General features: G+C 37.5%; 3 protein-coding genes and 1 non-coding gene across 7 annotated transcripts; 3 read left to right on the top strand and 1 right to left on the bottom strand.

The window, feature by feature from the left end:
- The first annotated feature begins 1,221 nt into the window (after positions 1-1,221).
- Positions 1,222-6,720, top strand: LOC132202171 (transcription factor Sp4-like). 3 transcript variants are annotated; one of them, XM_059628910.1, is made up of 11 exons: positions 1,222-2,132; positions 2,731-2,772; positions 2,984-3,382; positions 3,565-3,651; positions 3,941-4,262; positions 4,347-4,570; positions 4,729-5,064; positions 5,122-5,329; positions 5,385-5,607; positions 5,689-5,857; positions 6,033-6,720. In XM_059628910.1, exons 1-11 carry the CDS (start codon positions 2,061-2,063, stop codon positions 6,306-6,308), a joined length of 2,358 nt encoding a protein of 785 aa, XP_059484893.1. In that variant the 5' UTR covers positions 1,222-2,060; the 3' UTR covers positions 6,309-6,720. The 3 variants fall into 3 exon arrangements, with proteins under 3 accessions (XP_059484893.1, XP_059484894.1, XP_059484895.1); XM_059628911.1 differs by having other exon boundaries at positions 1,224-2,132; positions 3,962-4,262; XM_059628912.1 differs by lacking the exon at positions 2,731-2,772 and having other exon boundaries at positions 1,230-2,132.
- A 236-nt stretch (positions 6,721-6,956) lies between these two features.
- LOC132202262 (uncharacterized) lies at positions 6,957-18,824 on the top strand. 2 transcript variants are annotated; one of them, XM_059629062.1, is made up of 9 exons: positions 6,957-7,094; positions 11,126-11,295; positions 16,036-16,196; positions 17,115-17,280; positions 17,348-17,485; positions 17,702-17,918; positions 17,972-18,156; positions 18,216-18,368; positions 18,421-18,824. In XM_059629062.1, the coding sequence occupies exons 2-9, from the start codon at positions 11,235-11,237 to the stop codon at positions 18,699-18,701; spliced, it is 1,362 nt and encodes a 453-aa protein (XP_059485045.1). In that variant the 5' UTR covers positions 6,957-7,094; positions 11,126-11,234; the 3' UTR covers positions 18,702-18,824. The 2 variants fall into 2 exon arrangements, with proteins under 2 accessions (XP_059485045.1, XP_059485044.1); XM_059629061.1 differs by lacking the exon at positions 6,957-7,094 and adding an exon at positions 7,783-8,055.
- LOC132202889 (U4 spliceosomal RNA) lies at positions 16,760-16,900 on the top strand. Its single transcript, XR_009442411.1, has one exon. It is a non-coding gene; the product is annotated as a U4 spliceosomal RNA (small nuclear RNA).
- On the bottom strand, positions 18,786-20,034 carry LOC132202263 (rRNA-processing protein UTP23 homolog). The gene is made up of 5 exons (XM_059629063.1): positions 19,841-20,034; positions 19,542-19,638; positions 19,360-19,486; positions 19,158-19,307; positions 18,786-19,096 (listed from the first exon to the last, which is right to left on the bottom strand). The coding sequence occupies exons 1-5, from the start codon at positions 19,958-19,960 to the stop codon at positions 18,826-18,828; spliced, it is 765 nt and encodes a 254-aa protein (XP_059485046.1). The 5' UTR covers positions 19,961-20,034; the 3' UTR covers positions 18,786-18,825.
- Between the last annotated feature and the right edge of the window lie 171 nt (positions 20,035-20,205).

Raw genomic sequence — 20,205 nt, 5'->3', positions numbered from 1 at the left:
TGGCAACCCTTAAAATTTTATCTGCCAGTAAAGCGAAACCGTTTTTAAATTTAATGGTAAAAATTAATTTAAAAAGATTCCCTGCTCATTCGACATTTTGATATTGTTTTAAATTTTTTATATAAAAACGTGAAATTCGATTTTGTCACGTGCCCCTAATAAAAAAACACACACGACTTGCTTAATATTTTTTATTTTTTGTAGAAATAGGACTTCGTAAATAAAAATTAATGCTTCACTCTTATTCAGAAAGGTACGAAATTAAAATTGAAGGTCAACAAACGCACGTGTAGCTCCATCTTAAAGAAGTCCCACCCATGGGTAATGTGGGTGTGTTCACCGATTAAGCACCTTTTCGAGTCCTCGGCCGCCGCAGACAAAACACGCCGAGGCAGCGCGGCGGCGGCGGCATCAAGGGGCGGGGGGCCTCTTTGCTAATGGGCTGGCGCACGTCTGAAGACCCCGGCCCCGCCCTGCCTCCGCGCCGACAACACATCGCTGACCCACCCAGTATATTTGGTCCTTTATCTCTCAACATTAACAGATTTAATATTTTAAGATAGTCATTGCCAAATATATTTAATTTAAATTAATAAGGGTTGTTCTTTGCGCAAAAATTATTCAATAGCTCAATTCTACAATTTTTGACCATCTTCAAGAACAGGAAATTTTCGATAATTTGTTTACAGTTAAATAATACTAATGTAAGTTAAATTAATTTATGGCGATTTTCAGCATTAATTTTATGTTGGAAAATATTTAGCTCCAGTTAATTTAAAATAAATTTAACCGCAATAATTGCAAATTCCTGGCAAATTCAATTTTCTGGTTTTATTTCAGAATGAAGTGAATAACTTTGATTGATTATTCAAAAATAAAATAATTATAATAAAAGATTTGAGTCTCTTTCTTTTTCTGTTCTTTAATTTTGGAGTTCTCAATTTCCAATATAATAAAAGAACTGCTATATAAGTCCCAACAGTGATTTTTAACCTAGTGAACCTTTTCACTTCCTGTTCCTGAGCCCGTGAGTGTGTAATAATTCATTAAAGTGAGGGGTGTGTTTAACACGGACGCGGCGGGAGGGTTGTATTTTTCTGCGAGAGCCCTCCCTGCTTTCATGATATCGCGCCCTTGGCGGCGGCTCTTGCAGCCTCCGGCCTCGGCGGTGCGACCGCCGAGATCTGTTCGGGGGCCGGACGGGGTGCATTTTAGTGCGTGTCTCCACCCTTGTTGCACCCCCGAAACAAGGGAGGTGACCCTCCCTCTGTGCAGCTGCGACCCGCTTCGCTGGGGATGCCTGCACCGCGGCTAAGGGGAGGTCTCTGCCAATCAGCCTGGCACATAGGCCGCCCCGACCGACCGTATAACAACGATTAGTGCTCCGACGTCAACGCCCAGAAATTTTCAAAATTTATTTCGAAATTTCCGAAGCAAACTTCCCTGACACATTTGTGCTTAATTCAAAGATTTTGTTAAAAGGTGCTTAAATAAAATTCCTAGAAGGCCGACATGCCCAACTCGCGCCAAAATTCGCCAAATAAAATTGACCCTAGGGCGTTGAAAAAAGTCACGGAGGCAAGCACGAATTTTGAGATTTAAATTTTATTTTCCAGTTATGAAGGTTTATAAGTGTTCAAACTCAAGTTATTTGCAGTTTTCGTTTGATTCCGACTGTCAAATGTGGGATTCGGCGGCCTAAAAGGGTCCGTGTGTGGGGTATCGATTGCAGTGGCGGAGGAATACACTCTAGAGCGGAGTGGCAAAGGCGGAAGAGGCTGACGATTGTAGAGCGGCGAACAAGCTCAACTCCGCTTTGCCACTTTAATCGCGCGTTTCTAGTGGAATTCGGGCCGACAAGTGGTCGAAAGCGACAGGCCCGCACTCCCTGCAGACGTACCTGTCAGTCGGTGGCGCCTTTCCGGAGGCCACGTGCGTTTTGGCGGCCGAATCGAGCGAATTCGGTGCGAGGGCCGTCCACCGACTGTAGGCAAGGCTTAAAGTTTCTGGGGGCGGGCGGTTGTCGTCCGTTGTGGGAGTCTTTCATGTGTCCGTAGATCATGTCCTCCGCAACCAATAAGGTCAAAGAGGAAGACTGTTTTCTGCCTTACCCTCCGTCGCCGACTAAACAGGTGAGTGATACCGCGCGACCTTTGTCATTTTCGCTCAACTTCGTCTTTTGTGTTTTGCGTGGAGGTCGTGGGTATTTATTGCTCGTGACGTCACGCGCGGTGAATTTCATTTCTCCGCTGCTGTACGTACACGCAAAAGCTGAGAGTGATGAGCCAGCGGCAACAGATGCTCGCAGATCATTTTTTTACTCAAGACGCTTGAAGGGATGCTTTTTCGTAAATTCGTAGCAAGGCAAAGGCAAAGTTTTTTTCACTTAAAACTTCACCATAAAAAAAACAGCAACTAAATAAAGAATATCTACAGGCAGATGTTGTTCTGTTTAATTAAAGAATTAAAAAAAATTTAATTCTCTGAGGGAAAATATTACAAAAAAAAAAAAAAAAAAAAAATGCAGAAGTATTTTTTTGTTTCCACAGCGAATTTTTTTAAGGACATTTTTTTAAATCTACCAACTTTTTTGCCATATGAATGTTTTAAAAAAATCAAGAAAAAGTATTAAAAAAATTAAATCCATTCCTACACATATTAATAATAAAGTTTGAAATGCTCAGTTAATTAAATTGTTGATTCACTTTTCCAATGTATGCCTTTGTTTAGATAGCACCAAGAGAATATCAGCTGGAATTCCAAATAATTCGGGTACAAAAACAATTAAAAAAATATACCGATGAAAGAAAAAAAAACATAATATATCATAACTTAATCTTGCCTAAGGTTAACACGGGAAAGTCTAATGTTAATCTTGCTGAGGATAATTTTATGAAGTAGCTCGCATGCATATCGAGGAAATAAATATAATCAAAATTTGTATTTGTCATCTTTCAACATTGGTGGGAATTTGTGTTTGCAGGAAAACCCAGCGCCGTCTCCGTTGGCCCTCTTGGCCGCCACCTGCAGCAAAATAGGAGGTGCCAATGGCGAAGGGGGTTCGCCCCAGGAGTCGCAGCCCATGCAGGGCCAGGACAGCAACATTGTTATTCTTCCGGTGGGCACGCCGCCTCCGTCGACCACCCCGACCCAGCAGCAGTCGGGAACGGTCACCCCGGGGCCGTCGACCCCGCAGCAGCAGCAGCAGCAGTCCATCCGACTGGTCAACGGCGGCGCCACTTTCATCCAGCAGGCCGATGGCTCGCTGGTGCAGACGTCGCCCCAGGCTGCGGCACAGCAGCCGCAGTTCATCACCCTTCAACAGCTCCAGCAACTTCAAAACCAGCAGCAGCAACAGCTACTGCCCCTCGTCCAACAACAGGTACGAAAATTCCGCAAAAAAAAATTCAATGTTAGGAAAAAGAATTAAAATGGCTTTGATTTCCGTCGGAAATGTAATTACCAAAAGGTTTTTTATGTTTATATAGTAATAAAATATTTGAAATCTGCACAAAATTATTTTTAATAAGATGGAAAAATTACTCTAGTTTTATTTTATTTTAGGTTTCATGCTCTGATGGAGAATCGAAACAGCAGCAGACAGTTGTTTCTCTGCAGTCTGTGCAAGGACTTCCAGGACAGTTCCTACAGGTAATTATAATTAATTGGATTTCCAATTACTTAAGTTTTTGTTTTCTTTTTATCTATTTTTTAATAATTCTACTAGCAAAATTTTCATAAATATCTCTTAATATAATTTTAAATCAAACATGGATTACATAAGAACATTCATCACATCTTCATGCAAATTCGATAAATTTATTTAAACTTTCATTTAAATGCAGGTAAAATTGCTATTTTTTTCCTTTGTGTTTTTGTGTTTTACTAACTAAATGTACCAATTTGAATGTAATGGAAATGGTTTCGAATCTCAGCATAGAACCTGAATTTCTCGTTCCAGGGTCAAATCATGAGTGCTCAGGCGCAGCCGACACAGCAGCAAAACCTGGCGGCGGCTGCCGCGGCTGCTGGCTACAACGTCCACCCCCTGCAGACAGTGACGGTTGACGGCCAAGAAGCGGTTTTCATTCCTGCAACAGCCCTCACGTCTTCGCCCGGCTCTCAGGGCAGCGGCCAGACCTTGATGACGCAAACGGGACAAATCATTCGAGCGCAAGTGCCGTCGTCACCAGCCCAGGCCACAGTGGTCAATGCTGGTCTTTTGCAGAACATGGTCGCCCAGCATACGGTGCAGATGACAGGTCAGTTGGCTGGAAATAATAAAAATAAAAAACTGAAATTTTGATCAATTGAATGTTGGTTTTAAAATTTACATGTCTCTTCAGGTCCTGGCGGTCAGCAAATAATTCGAGGTGGCAACGCGCAAATGATGCAGTTCCCGACAGTGCAGCAGACAATTCCTGTCCAGGTGCCAGTTTCCACAGCTGGAGGTCAGACCGTCTACCAGACAATTCATTTCCCAGTGCAAGCATTGACCACCACCATTCCAACTGGCAACATTCTCGGCCAGCACGGACAAACACTGCAAATGATCCAGCAACTGTCACAGGTACAAAAATCTAGATTGAAATCAGATAAATAAAAAGCTAAAAATTGTTTGTATTTATCTCGAATGTTTAGATCTTTAATTACGGCTCTTACGTAATTATATTTTGTTTTCATGTCTAAAATTTTCATGATCGTGTAATTGATTTTTTTATGTTGCAGCCAATGGCCCAGCAAATTCAGATACCCTCTCAACCGCAAGTGGCGCAAATCCTCACCGCCTCTGGGCAGCTGCAGCAGGTGCAGATATCTCACCAACTCACCCCGCAGTCCCAGACGAACGCCAACCAAACAACCGTGCAGGTCAATGCCTCCGAAGCAGGTAGTCCAGCTGCCTCGAATCAACAGACACAGGCAGCACAGGCCACCTCTCAGCAAATTCAGCCGCAGCAGATTACATTGTCTGGTGCAAATGGCCAGCAGATCACTGTTATACCGGCTTCTAGTCTGGCAAATCTCCAGGCTCAGCAGGTTCGACAACAAAGCAACATTATTCAGGTTCGTTGAACAAAAAGTTTTCTTTTGGCTTTATTTTATACAAAATTTTGTAAATAGGTACCTGGCTTGGGAAGCATCCAAGGAATTCCCATACAGAACATCCCTGGCCTCGGAAACGTTCAAATCATCCAGGCTGGCTCTCTTCAAAACATTCAGGGTCTTCAGGGCTTGCAGAACATCCAAATTGCTACTCCTACCACCATCAATGTGGCTCCTCAGCAAACAGCCACAATCCAAACATTGCCCCCGGGCACCCAAATCATATGTAAGCCTGTTAAAACTATTTTCATTTAATATTAATGTAAAAAAATCCTCTTCAGCTGCCCAGCAACTTCAGGAAGCTGGCGACTACAAATGGCAAGTTTTGACCACTGCCCCAACTAGCACGCAACAAACCTTCAGAGCGGCATCGCCTGTTCAAACCCAAACGGCTACTCCAACAAACAATGATAACCAGTCGGACCCAAATTCCTCTCCTGCCAAAACCAGAGTTCGAAGAGTTGCCTGCACTTGTCCCAATTGTACCGACGGTGAAAGATACAGGTAAAATAATAATTCTTTTTCTAGTAATTACAACCAAATGAATGTTTGTGATTTTGTTGTTAAATAAACTTAAATTTACAGAGGAGGTAATCGAAAAAAGCAACATATCTGCCATATTGCCGGTTGCAACAAAGTTTACGGGAAGACGTCTCATCTACGGGCTCACTTAAGATGGCACACTGGAGAACGACCTTTTGTCTGCAATTGGCTCTTCTGCGGAAAAAGATTCACCCGTTCAGATGAGCTACAGGTCAGTTTATTCATCAATTTATTAAATTTCCCTTTCTTAATTCATGAACTTTAACTTAAACAGATTAAATAAAATAAAATTTATATGCCAGTGTTTAAAAAATTCTATTTTCTATTTCCCATTTTTTTTCTTCTTTACTTGTCTTTAACCATAACGTGATTATTTCTGATTTTAGCGTCACCGACGGACGCACACAGGCGAGAAGAGATTCCAGTGTACAGAGTGCAACAAGAAGTTCATGCGTAGTGACCACCTTTCGAAACACATCCGGACGCATAGTAAAGTTCGGACAGCAGCGGACGGCTCCAAGATCGAGGATCCGTTGGGTGACGATGACGCCTCATCTGCCGAGGAAGACAGCAAAATGATCATCACAATCCAAACGGAGGCTGACCAATCAGAGATGGTCCTTTCAGAGCAGCTCCAAGGAGAGTCATCCCTATCAAACTAGTTTGACAGCTTTTCATGTTCAACTACCAAACTCTCGAGGACGTGAAAAATATGTTAAATAATGATCATGTACATTGTGCAAAAATCACTGAAAATCATATTAAATTGTTGATACTTTGATCGTAAACTTTTTTATTAGTTTAAATTGTTGTAAATTTTCTCTGACACTACACAATGTGCATATTATGATTATTGATCACTTGTATAGTTTCTTTTGATACGAAGATCATAATTGAGTCTTAACTTTTCTTTTGGACGTTATGCCGTTTTTAGGATGATATTTTAGATTAGCAAGATCCTAGATGGTACTGTTCGCCTTACAATCATTAAAATCTTTCCACACAACTGTAGTGAGTTGTAACACATTTCAATTTTTAAAAAAACCATAAATAAAATAAAACAACGAAGTACAAATTTTATACAAGTGTCTCATTCAGATTACACGAAAAATGAAAGTTTCAATTTTGATTTCGATTTTATTTGATTATATTGATTTTCATAATTATGTCGAGTTATTTTATGCTCACTCCTTCAAACCAGCTTCAAACCTAAAATTATGAAGATTATTATGAGACGCTTTTGTGGCTTTGCGCATGTCTGTGTGCATGGAAGCGCGATCATGGCAAAATTACTGCCGGCTCCGTCCACCGGCTTTTAGTTTAGTCTGCATCCTGCTCACTCACAGGCAGGTTGGAGAGCTCGCCGGTTTTGAACAACACCAGGCTGCAGGCACACTATTACAACATTGTTTCTACTAATCAACAACATTCACTAACGTTATTTTAAGGTAAAAAATTACTCCTGTAATTTTAATTTGAGTTTCATATTTTTAAATTAACGTGGAATTTGATTAAATTTAAGTTTGCGGCCTTTTCATAATATTTGAAATATTTTACTCTGTATTTATAAATATTATTGAAACTAGCTGCAAATTGCTGCTGATATTTTTTGAGTGAGAAACTAGTCATTTTAATTATTCATTAATTATATATGAGAGATTTCAACGAATGCAGTACTTTGCGAGTTTCGGAAAATTAGTAGATGTTTACTTTCATATCATAAGCAGTGTATGGTCACTATCATATTACTATAAGTTCTCCTCAAGCGCTAATTTTATTTTCACGCCACCCATCCTAACCCTTCCATCTGAAATGCCAATCAGTTTATTTATATTTGATGATCAAAAATCAACAAAAGCAGACGCCCGAAAGAGCCCGGCCTTGGCGTGGACCACCACGCTCATTGAATAGCCCGGAAATCAAGTGATTTGACGGCTCTTTCTCTGTACTTGCACGTATGCCTGGTTTGGGTCTGTATTTTAATTCAAAAAAAGTATTTTAACACAGAGCAATACACACATGATGCGCACGCAGGATGACAGCGTCACTCACGCGAATTCGGGAAATTCAGTCGCAGTCGGATCGCGACACATCATCAGCAAGTTCATTTTGCGCGCCCCATAGGATTTTATTTTAACAGCGAGTCTATAAAACCAAATATTTTGCCGACATAGCCTATTCAGATTAATTTTAAACCTCCCGTAATTATTGTTTAAAGCCTTGAGAAGTGCACCTGAGAGCGCGGCCGTGAACCTGCGATTTGCTTTTTATGCATCTCAGCAGCTTTATTTGTTTCGTCTCAAGAATTGACTGAGTGACAGCTTAATAGCCAGTGCAATTAAACGTGATTTATAAAAAATTAATTATCTCGGAAGAAGGATCAGCACTGCGGCTACTGCAAGTGCAAAGGTAATTTAGCGTTAATTCTCTTGCAATTTTCCTTTCGACGCTGCGTGAGGAATTCACACACAAAAACCACTCAATTACTTAGGATATTTGTATAATAAGATTGATAACTTCTCTTGTGTACATTTTTTATTAAAATTTGCTCATAATTAAATTAATTTTTGAGGTAGCACGTATATTGATTTAAGTAATCTGCTCCTTAGATCAATGAATGTTTTTAGAAGCCACATTATTTAAAAGGACAATTCCTTCAATATTAAATCACGTCAGATAAAAAATTCCAAATATTTATACAATTACAATACCAATTTTATTTTATTTATAATTTTTTTTGTCACTTTACTATATCAAAATGAACTTTTATTTAAAAATAATCTTCTGATTATGAGATCAACACAGCGGGAACAATATTACGGTTGCGTGGAATGAACTTTTATTTTTAATGAGATGCCGCGTGTCATGGTGTACGCTGTTTTATAACAGAAAACAACAGCTGGTAATTTCTCCGTCGTTTGCTGATGAAAATTGCCATTGCCGTTTTTGCAGAGGTCGTTCATTCTTCTCCTCACCTTTTGGTTCCTTTCGTTCTTTCCCAAATAATCAGAGCCTGTCGCCAAAACATGCACGCACGTCGCAAAAGGTGAAAAAAAATAAGTACATATACAATTCGTTGTGCCACTCAAAAATTTTTTTTTATTAAAAGCAGTAGCAGATTAAAACAAGAAGAAAAATGCATATTCTGTGTAACAGTTATATCACCTGCGTGCAACCGAATCAATCAAATTTGCAATGGTTTGCCACAAGAATGAGAATATTTGGTTCTGCGTGCTTTATACATAAGGATCATTTTGTTCATTTGGACTTGCTGAACCTTATGTTTGTAAAATAAAACCACAATTATTCAACATGAATCTCACTTGATTTACATTCAAACAATAAAACTTTATAACAATGAGTAACGCGTGCTATTTTGCATATTTTTAAATTAGTTCTCCCATATTTTTTTTTTCAAAACTATGCACCTATTCGATACCCCTCCTTTTTTTAATTTCATCAAAAATGAGGAAATATAGATCAGAATAATTATTAAATAAAAAAAAATTGTAATTTTACTCATCTCTTAAAAGTTTTAATATGGGATTTTTGGAAATATCCTTCTCCATTTATTTTACTTTCAACTTTGTACAAAAAGAAGCTCTTAAACGAAATCCCCTCACCTCCAAAATAAAGATTCATTCAAGAATAAAAAACAAAGAGCCTTTCCAATAAATTTCACTTTTCACTAGAATTGATCCAAACGAAATGCATCACATAAAAGTTTTTTTGCTAAGCTCGCTGGCTCTTGGATTTTTTTCATTTTCTTTCACTTCGAGCACCTTTTTTGTCTCTTAACTGGATGGATAAACGCGTTCTCGCTCAGCTGTGCAAGCGTGTCTAATGCAAAAATAATCCCCTGCGACGTGCGACCACTTTATTCTCGTGCCTTTTCCGCCGTGTATCCGCGCGCGTTTTGTTCTTTCGGAGATGCCGATCGTCTTTGTCCGAATTGTATTTTGATAAATCTCGCTTTCCCAGCATTGTTCCCTCGACGTGGAGTAACGACCTTTCCATGCTATTCGTTTCTGGAAATGTACACTTGGAACTACTTTTATGCTATGGAGAGTATATTAGGCATTGTTTGTATTTAATAATGAGATCACCTAACTGCGAATGCGGTACACGCGCTCTGATTTGGATTAATTTCGCGATGATTGCCACCTGGGAATCCTTTCCACCCACACTCACACGAACAATTCAATTTATACGCAATAAAGAGCATTAGCTCTTTTAATGCCTTCTGCAATTTCAGAGAAAAACTCAAGAATATATATTATTTTTTTTTTAATCTTTTCATCCCGAATTTTTTATTGAAAGTTACAACAGTTTAAACCCAATGAACGTAATGGTAAAATTAAATGTTTAAACTTGAATTCCTTTCTTAATTGAAAAAAAGATGTTTTTTTTCCATTTTAATGGGAGGATGCGAGAGAAATCGCAATTCGGTCTTATTCTTTTGCCATGTTAATATTAAGTATCCTTTTTCCTGCTTTTTCCCAATCGGCAAGTATGCGTGCATTAAACTTGAGAGGATGCATATCAAAAGGGATTGAACTTTCTGTGAGGGTCAAACGCACACCGTCTTGGCAGTGCTGCTGGGCGGATGTACGACCGGTGCTTAGAAATTTCAGCTCTTTGATGTGTACCGAGAAGCGCATAAATGAAATTCGCGAGACTGAATTTTAATTCACTTGGGTTAATGGCCCTTCATATCACGGTCTGCTTATATTTAATAGTCGGATCAGAGAATATTTCTCACAATTATTATCAAAAAATCACTTTTAAGTGATTTTTTGTTAAATATACGGAACAAAATAATTAATTTTTCCTACGTATCATGGTTAGAGGTAAATTTAATATTCTGATGTTCGATTGTAAAGTGGCGCCGGTGTAATTTAAGACTTTTTATGATCCTGCCAGATTTATTTTCAAAAAATTTCTTTCCGTTTTATATTTATTATTGCCATCAAACTTAGTTAATTGAGAGTATAATTGCGATAAAATATATATGCGAGTTCAACAAACTGAGTCTCTCATGCCTTTATTTATGGCATCTCAAATCCCCTTTGCGGTAAATGACAAATCGGAAACGAGCTGGCCGTGTTAATATTTATATTATACATACACAAATATGTAAAACGCTCACAGCCACCGGCGGCTATTTGCTGAAAAGATCAAAACCACTCTCGTTTGGAGCGTTTAAAGTTATAATGACATGACCATCTTCACTCCAACAAGCGCCGGGCAGAAAATGAGCTTCTAAGAAGCAATTTATCAAAACGATCCCACTTCAATATTTTGCAAAATTAGATGTCTTTGTTCTCTCTCAGTAGTGTTTTCTCGCACCGGCCGCCTCCAATTATCACGCTCAGTGAAATTCATTTCTTCCGCAATTACTTTGCAATTCCGTAAATTTCGTTATGTCATATTATCTGTGAACTGTTATATCAAATGTGCGATTACTCTTTGGTTACAGAGGCGATGAAGTAATCCTGAGAAGCAGCAGCTTCAATTTTTGTCTCAAGATCGCCGCCGCCAACAAAAACAAAAATTGCGACTAGAAGAAAAATCAAAACTGCTACAATATGAAGTGGATTTTTGTTGCATCCATCGCCGTCCTTGTGTACCAAATTTCTGCAGCTGATGGTAAGTAAAATTTCTGATTCATTATATTCTTGCGAATTTCCATTAAAAATTAAATTATGAAAAATGACAAATCGCTTACATTTTTACATTATTTGCCTTGTTTGGTGAAAATTGAAATTATTAAAGAAAAAAAACTTGAAAATAAATTGCTGAAGGTAAAATTAAAAATATGCTTTTTCAAGTAAAAAATTGTATCACATATTTTTGAGCTGCGTGTTGGATGCCCTACGCGATGCTCAGCTCAACAGAAACTAATGCATAATTGCTGTGAGGAGCGTAACGGCTTTTATTCATTTTCTCACCAAATAAGACTCAAAATAGCATAATAGGTCTTTGCTTTACCGCATATAAAACTAACCTCTGGGTGTCTGGTGAGCGACTTCTATACGGTGTGCGAATAAAATGCACATAAAAGTGCATATCACCGCGCTTATTATCTCACTTTGCGCCTTCGGGATTTCATACGGCACGTCTTTCGTGCGTCCTGTTAGCTCATTACATATCACGACGAACGTAGCGAATATCATGATGCTCGCATTTTTCATCTCTTCCGGAGCCGTTACCTTTTTATTGCATACACTCAGCCTCGCACATCACAATGGAAGGAAGATTTTAATCAACAAATTGCTCTAGATAGCAAGATCCATAATTAATTTCATTTATTTATGTACCGAATTAATTTAGTTTGATAAATTGTAGTTCGATTGACTTTTTCATAATGTAACTCAATTGAAGTTTACGTTTTTGTAAATGGTATATAATGAATTCTCCATCAGTTTTAAAGAATAATAAAATAAAATAAATAAATTTTTTAGCTCTATGATGCACTTTTTTCACTTCAGCTGCTTCAATGAAATTGATAAAAATAGCAAATTAAAACTTTTGAATTAAGTATTGTTAATTTTTTTCATCTTGTCTCACTTAATACGCTGCAAAATCATATATTAAAATTACATTGAGCTTCCTCTACACATTTACTGACCAGATTAAGCTGTTATTATATCTTTATACAATTTATATTTGCTCGTTATTCATGATAGTTAAGCTGATGGTCTCGTGAGTGCATTATACTCTTAACAACAAAACGGTTTTTACCATAACAGCAAAAGATTGCAATCATCTCGCACAAAGTGATTGAGGTTGAGTGCTTCTGTTGCTCTGAATGATCCCTCACTTTTTTAATTCAATTTTCAGATCACAGTTAATGCGCTGCACGGCCAATTTTGTCAAAAGATTTGAAAGCCCTCAATTTGACGTGAATCATCGTGTTGAAGTTTAAAAGAGCTTTGCACAAAAAGTTAATTTTGTCTTTATCATTCTTGTATTAAAGTCGGTCGGACCCTTCACTCATTAAAGCTCTCTCAACACCGCGCGCGTTTTACAGTTTTTCGGGCGCGATGATGATTTCTATCTCAATGCTTGCCGCGTACTTCCTTCTCCAAAAAAGAGCAGAAGAGCACCGGATTTTGACTAAAAGCAGACGCAGAAAGCGAAGACACAATTGTAATTACAGTCCCTTTGGCCGGATGCAAAGCGAAAACGCGACCATAAAAAGTATGAGCTGCCGGCGCGAAACAAAGGGATAAAATATACCGTCTCGTCGCTTATTATGAGCAGAGCATGTTGGCTTTAAAAAAAATTATACGTACTGAGCTGAGATAATTATAAAAGCAAATAAACCTACTTTAAATGATAATTATCAAAGATAGGCCGTTTTTACGATGCATTTCTTGGAAAATAGGACAATTTTTGCAATTTATATTATAAATACAGCCATAAAAATTGCTCGGTCAAGGTCCTGTATAGTTCTACTCACAGTTAAAATATATTAGAAAACTATTTGAATTGCCATAAATGAAGAATTCTGTGATAAAAAATCTGGTCAATTGACCGATAAGAGGACGATATTCAACTGGTCGATTATTTGGTGTCGATCCAAATGTCCAGTAAAGCGTATCTCGGTGCAACAGCCGTGAATAATTGCCCTGCCGCTGCACTCCGCCTCATTTATGCAAATTCAATTGTGCGTCCCAAAGCTCTTTGGTGCGATGACGGTATACATGTGATACAACACACTGATAACAAAAATCTGCATTTTATTATTTGAGCAATTACATGAGATTTACAACGCATTTGCGAAAATATAAATTTTTCAATGTAAAAGTGGTGGGCTCATTTGCGCGTAGATATTTAATTTTATTTTCTATTGCAAAAATAATATTATAAAAAATTGCTTTGGTTTAGCCTGAACTTTATATTGAATGGTTACTCGAAGAGGTCATCATCTTGTGTGGTATCCGAATTAAGTTGCGGTCACGAAAAGACGTGAGCTGCACACAACAATCATCAATATGTGGTTAACAACTTTGATATTGCACATTATACACCAGAACAAAGTTTAATTCAATGCAATCTCCGCTTTGTTTCCTTTTCGTTTTGTGAATTTCCATTTTGGAGCAATAGAAAGCAATTTTTTGTGTAGTAAGCGCAAGTCAGACGAGTTTTGTAGAACGTGCAAATATGTGATATTTGAAAAAAAAACTCAACAGACACGCCTTTTACTTTTGATGTGCCCATGAATTGAACAACGCAGAGATCAATTACCTCTTTACTTGCATGCGCTTTAATTCTCGTCTGCTCAGTACACCGGATCGAGACACTGAAATATGCGGTCGTTACATGTGTCGACGCGGAATTTAATTTGATATTTTATTAGCTCATCACAGAGTATAGCTATTTTACTGCATTCCGCCCGCAGAACTCACTTTCGTCTCATGCTCCGCTGGGAAAATTTTACGAGCTAGAGAGCTTGAATTTATTTTGCTATATGGATCAAGGTAAAAAATTTGTTTCAAGTCAACATAAGTGGAATCGAGTTAAAAGGAGCGCACGAAGAGCAAAAGAGGCGAAAGGAGAGATTGCGTGGCGTCGGTGCTGCATTGAAGGAAAGGAAGGCGAGGACATGGAACCCTTGAAATCAGAGCAAGAAACAAATTTACATTAGCGTTTTGAAAACATAATCTGATTAGTGATTACATTGTGAACTGATCTTATTTTACATTAATAATACTTAAAATTAATTTTAATGACCACGTTAAGAAAAAAAATGCGCAGAATATTAAAAGGAAATATTCAACCAGTATAAATTTACAGATATAAATCTGTATTTATGTGATTAATGCAAAGAAAGTGATATTTTTTGTTGCTGTAAAAAATTATCTCACTTTTGTAATTAAGAAGAATTAAATTTATTCTCTAAAGTTTATTTATATTATTCTTATTCTTCTAGTTTAAAGTTTGGCCAATTCGCATTTAATTTGAAATCAACTTTGTACCAGCTGATTCCACAGAATGTTTTATATCAGTTCTTGCTCAGTCAGTCAATGTGTCACACGAAACAATAAACCAAAGGAAATTGTGCCACGCAAAGGCGGAATAAAAGAACACGTATGACGCCGGCAAGAGTACAGTTTCAGGTCTTGGCATTTCCGAATAAATCGACTTTTTTCAAGACCAATTGCCAAGAAAAACAAAACGAATTGCCTTTTGTCGTGTGTCACACTCGAGCTGCTTCACGCTGAGCAAACGAAATGTTGCGTTTGCGTTTCATCTAAAGAAAGCATGATATAGTGTGTCACTATCTGCATCCTGCGAGAGGATCAAGTTAAGAATGAAAAAAAAATAATAATAAAAGCTTGACTTTGTGCAGTTGTTGTACAAAATGTGGGTCGATGACTATAAAGGCAGCTTGGTTACCCCAGTATACAGAATTACAGAAATACCTTTTGCTCTTTAACATGCAAAGATAGTTAGTTTCTATATATAATAATAGAATGTAATGATTGTAATATTTTAATTATTAACTAAATATTTTTAATTTATTTATTAAATATTATATTACCATTGTTTATTATTTAAAATATGTAATGTAATTTATCATTTAAAACTTAAAAACAAAATTAATTACGTTTTCAATTGATTTATTTTTACTTTTTCTTATCAATTTGAATACTCAATTTATTTATTTTCGTTAATGTCTGTAAATTTTGTTTATATGGTGTTAAAAATTTAAATTTGTTTCCTTAGGCTGATTTTTTTTTAATATTTCTCTTATTTTATAAAAAAAGTTGCCTTCTTTTCGCATTGTCTATAGAATTATTAGTATTTAAATTACTGTAACCTTTTAGTTGCAAATGTCTATTTTTTTTCAAAAGTGTACAAATGATTTCTTTGCCTCATAAATTTGTGCGCTCGTGTGTCGATCTAAGGCACCTTTCACAATCATCGCGCGCGCCGTGCACTCGATTCCTTTTATTTCAGAGTAAGCTTTAATGACAAGAACAGTTACCATTGAATGCAGGATTTTCTGCTTAAAAAATGCATAAAAAGGTTACGCTTATTGTGTGCAGCTGACACATATATACTTTTATAATGACGAAAAGAGCTACAAGCTTTTAATTTTTTGTCCACGCCGAGTGATTGTTGTGGGAGTCTGATGAGCTCCAATTAACGCGACCGGCCGCGCACGCCGCGATTATCATCGAATTGGAACAAAAAGGGGAAGAACTAATGCTTTGGTCTTTTTTGCTGCTGGATATTTTACAATGCTACATTGCGAGCAGTGGGAATTTAAAAATTAATTAAAAAAATGTTAATTACATTGCTCCAATAATGAAAGTCTACTTTTAATTATCCTAATAAAAAATTAAATTTTGTGAGCATTTCCCATTTGAATTGCAGGTGAAGAGTTAGAGGTGAATCCAGACTTCCGTAGTGTCACCCTTCAATGGGGAAGCGACCCCGAGATTGCAGGAAAAATTGAATCGGTGGAGAGGGTTGGAAAAGTACTTATCTCCTACTGTGAGCTCCAGACTTGGGGAACCCAAAGATGCAGAGAAAAGGTATTATAATAATCGTTATTCTTACTTAAAATACATATGACATAATTAGAAACAGTTAATGAACTTGATTTTTAATTTAAATAGTAAATATTGATCTTGCATTTAAAATCAAATTAAATATTAATTTAATCATAAATAAAAATTGCGCATTATTTATTTAAATAGAGAAAAAAATAAGGGAATAAGTTTGTTATAAGAAATGAGATGTTTTCTTTTTAATTGAGATATTGCAGATATTTTTTGGATTTCTGAGCACGCAATCATTGTGCATAAATATATAGGAAGGTAGCACTACACACTAGCGCCACCGCGGAAAGTCGCGCAAACAAAGTTAAAAGGTTTCTCGTCAACATCAAAATTACTTACATTTTGAGTAGTTTTAGTGTGATTATTTTAATTGTTATTATTTTAATAGAAAGTAATAAAAAATCTGCTTTGTATTCTAAAACTAGATACAAAATCGATCCACTTGTTTCTTACCAGCAGCTGAATTACTATACGGCGTGCGACGGTACTCACCTCGCGTCGCTTAGGCCGGCCTGCCAGCACTGCGTATTCTCATCAGCTTTGCGCAGTGGCATTATCGTACCCAATGAGGTTTTACCGAGGGGCGATTATTGCTAGTTGAAAACTAATCCCAATACCCCGTCTAGTCCTCATGAAATACTGAGGGCTAAGACAATTTTTGAATGACCCAACCGGGTCTAGTGATAAATAAGAAAATAATAGCCCTACCCTGAAAAGAGTTATGGATCCCTCAAATATTTATGTGAAAATAATGTTTTAGACTGTCATGTAAGATTATGAAAATTGGATTTAGTTCGTCAATTATTGAGCTGTGATTTGAATTATAATTCATTATAGATAGAATTAATTTCTCTCTCGATTTTTTAATATGATTTATCATTTTATTCGTAGGCTGTGAAAGCAACTCGTGCGGGCCGAATGTTCACGGCTCAACTGAGCGGTCTGCGAATGGCCACAAAATACACATTCCGTTTAATTCCCGACCCTGAAGAAGCGCGGACCATGCAAGATGAGATTCCTCTGCCATCAGACAGTGTCACTGCCCAAACCAAAGGGTGTATGTTAATTTATTGATTATAAAGATAAATGACTAAAATTGTTTAATTTTGAAACAATAATTATAGTTTCTGCAAAGGCGACGCAATGTCTTGCCAATAGCACAGAGGTTGAAGTGGACACTGGACCGTATTTCGGAGGAAGAATTTCCGTGGAGAGTCTGGGAGGTCAGCCTGGAGAAATATCACCTGCTTCCGAAGATGAATGTAAATAAGGATATTTTTATTTAAACCTTTTAATATAAAAATGTATTCCCGATATAAGTTAAAATCAGAAATTTTTAGATTTTTTGCTTTCAAAGCAAGAACGATATCAGTACAACTATTTTTATTCTCGTCACAACAAGCGAAAAAGTGGTAAAAAATTTCTGATGACATGATTTACTATAAGAGCTTTTTAAATTTGGCCAATTTTGATTTCAGCTTCCTCGTGCTCAGTTTGGGGCAACCCACGCAGTCCTCAGAGCACCTACAAATTACGTTTCGACCACAACATTTGCGGCGGCACCAAAGCCCTCAACGAGTCTGCAGTGGCCACATTTCTGCTTGTCCAGGAAAACCTGCCCATTCTGACCCACAGCACCCGACGCTTTTTGGTCCTCTGCACTGCCCAGCCTGACACATTGACTGTCTCAGCAGGGTGAGTTTTTTCCGCTCAAATTGAAAACTCCTAGTAATAAAATTCTCCCTCAGAATAAGTCTTCCTGGAGGAGTTCAGTCGCACGCCCAAGGGGACAACAGCGTGGGAACAGGAGAAGCGGAACCCCAGTGGCGAGGGGCGCGACTCCTCAGAAATCCTGCCATTCCTCCAGCCCTGATGCGCCACTCGAGCGCCCTGCAAGCGCAGATCCAACTTCCATATCAAGCTAGGCTCTCAGGTTTAATTAGAAAGAAAAATAAGAGTTAAAATATATAAGCTTGATAAATTAAATAATAGGATCGTCTGGTGCCCAGTTGGTTCTGATGTTGGCCCTAGTGAGCACTGTGGCTATTGGAAGCGGATTTGCAGCCTGGTGGGTTGTCCGGCGGCACAGGCAAATCACAGCAGCCAATGCAATTGCAAGAAGAAACCTAGACGCCTGCTCAGCCAGTAAGAAATTCGGTTGACAATTTCACAAAACACCATGATAACAAAATTTTAGCTGCAGTTTCAATGAGCCGATCGACTAGCTTTACCAACGATGACTTGGACGACCTGTCCATCAGCAGTTACGATCAATTTGCGACTCGTCGAAGCATCAACAGTGAATTGAGCGAAGCCTCCTCAGCCATCAGGGGAGACACAACTTCCTGCAGCTCCTTGGACACAGACACAAGTTCTGGATCTCTGACCAGCCACCTCTATGGCTCCTCTTCAAATCAGCAGTCTCCAATCTACTCCGTTGTGATTCGCAACGTCGACGACCAATCTTCCGATGCCTGATTTGCCTCTAATTCTTGAGGTTGTGGGTTTGGGTTTTATACTTAATTTTTGTAAATAAAAGGATGCGCTTATTAAGGTGCAAACTTACGGAATAAAATTATTTATATACAAATGTGAGAAGTTTTCATGAATCTCCAACCTTAGACTTGATGTGTTCTTTGATATGAGAGGCTACTTTCACTCTTTTCCTCGTTCTGTTCTTCTTCACTTTTCCTTCAATAACTGGCAAGTTTTTGACACTGCTATTTTGCTTCTTCTTTTTCTTGCAAGACAGAGGATTGGGTCCTTTAATTTTCTTTTTACGAAACACGGGTTTCTCCTCCTCCTTGGACGCACCAAAAATTCTGCGTTTGATTTCATCCACATTCTCTCCAGATTGTTTTTCAGGAAGGAATCTGTAGGTTTCATTTATAATTTTTCTTATTGATTAAAAATAAATTTAATATAAAAACCTACTTGGCTTGGCTAACTTTGTCAGATCTTTTCAAACTCGCGGCCGATGGAGCTTCCAAAGTTGGGGCCTTTTGGTGAATGTATAAAATAGGGGCACCAGGAACAAGCCTTAGTTTTTCTTGCAAATCTCTGTCCTGTGTGCCAACTATATATCTAGAAAGAAATATTATACAAAAATTGACCGAAAAAAATTTAATTTTTATACCTGTTTTTATTAATTTTACCAATCATCGATAAGAGACACGTTGACCCTGACTGAGGGTTTCCTTCGTGTCCGCATCTGTGAAGAGGAAACTGTTTTGCAATCAACATTGCTCCATATAAAGAAGGTCCTGGAAAATAATCATTGTAAAATGGAACCAAAAACTTGCAGAACAGTATGCTCACCTAGCTTTTCAGTCTCAATGATAACACATTGAGTTGTCAGCAGTTTCACTTCAGATGCAAAATATTTTGGCAGCTGCTCCTGTAGGTTGATTTTGTTCTGAAATTTCCATAAAGTTTTTGTTTATGTTGCATAAAAAATATTTTAGTGCAAAAAAAATTAGCGAAAATTAGCCACCATGAGGATCTAGATTTTTAAGTACATAATCCTTTTTTTAATTGATTATTTTTGGCTTTCAGATAAAAATACAAAAACAAATTATGTACTTGAATTAATTGATAATTTTTATTTCTACACATACCTTCAAAGCAAAGAAGCACATTGTTCCGTCGATTAACACTTGGTACGGCTGTCGAAACCCAAAATTATTTGAGTAAAAACTGAGCGTTTTGTGAGCTCTTTTTGCACGTGTAATTTTCATTTTAACAAATTAATTTTGTTACGCTTCCTTCCTATTCCTACTCTCGCGTGGTTTTGTTTACAAATACAAAATTCCTGTCGCCCCTTTCGGTTTTAAAATTTTTGATTACCGGTAAAAATATTTAAATTCCGGTATTTTTTTGTTATGGATATTATGGATAAGTCTGAAAAAATGTTTATTTTTCATAATATTTTATTATGCAATAGCTATATTTTAATAAAAATTGGTCTATTTTTAGCACATTC

This window comes from Neocloeon triangulifer, unplaced genomic scaffold, assembly GCF_031216515.1.
Source record: "Neocloeon triangulifer isolate White Clay Creek 2 clone unplaced genomic scaffold, ASM3121651v1 ptg000015l, whole genome shotgun sequence".
Taxonomy (NCBI): Eukaryota; Metazoa; Arthropoda; class Insecta; order Ephemeroptera; family Baetidae; genus Neocloeon; species Neocloeon triangulifer.
This window is presented reverse-complemented; position numbering and strand designations above follow the sequence as displayed.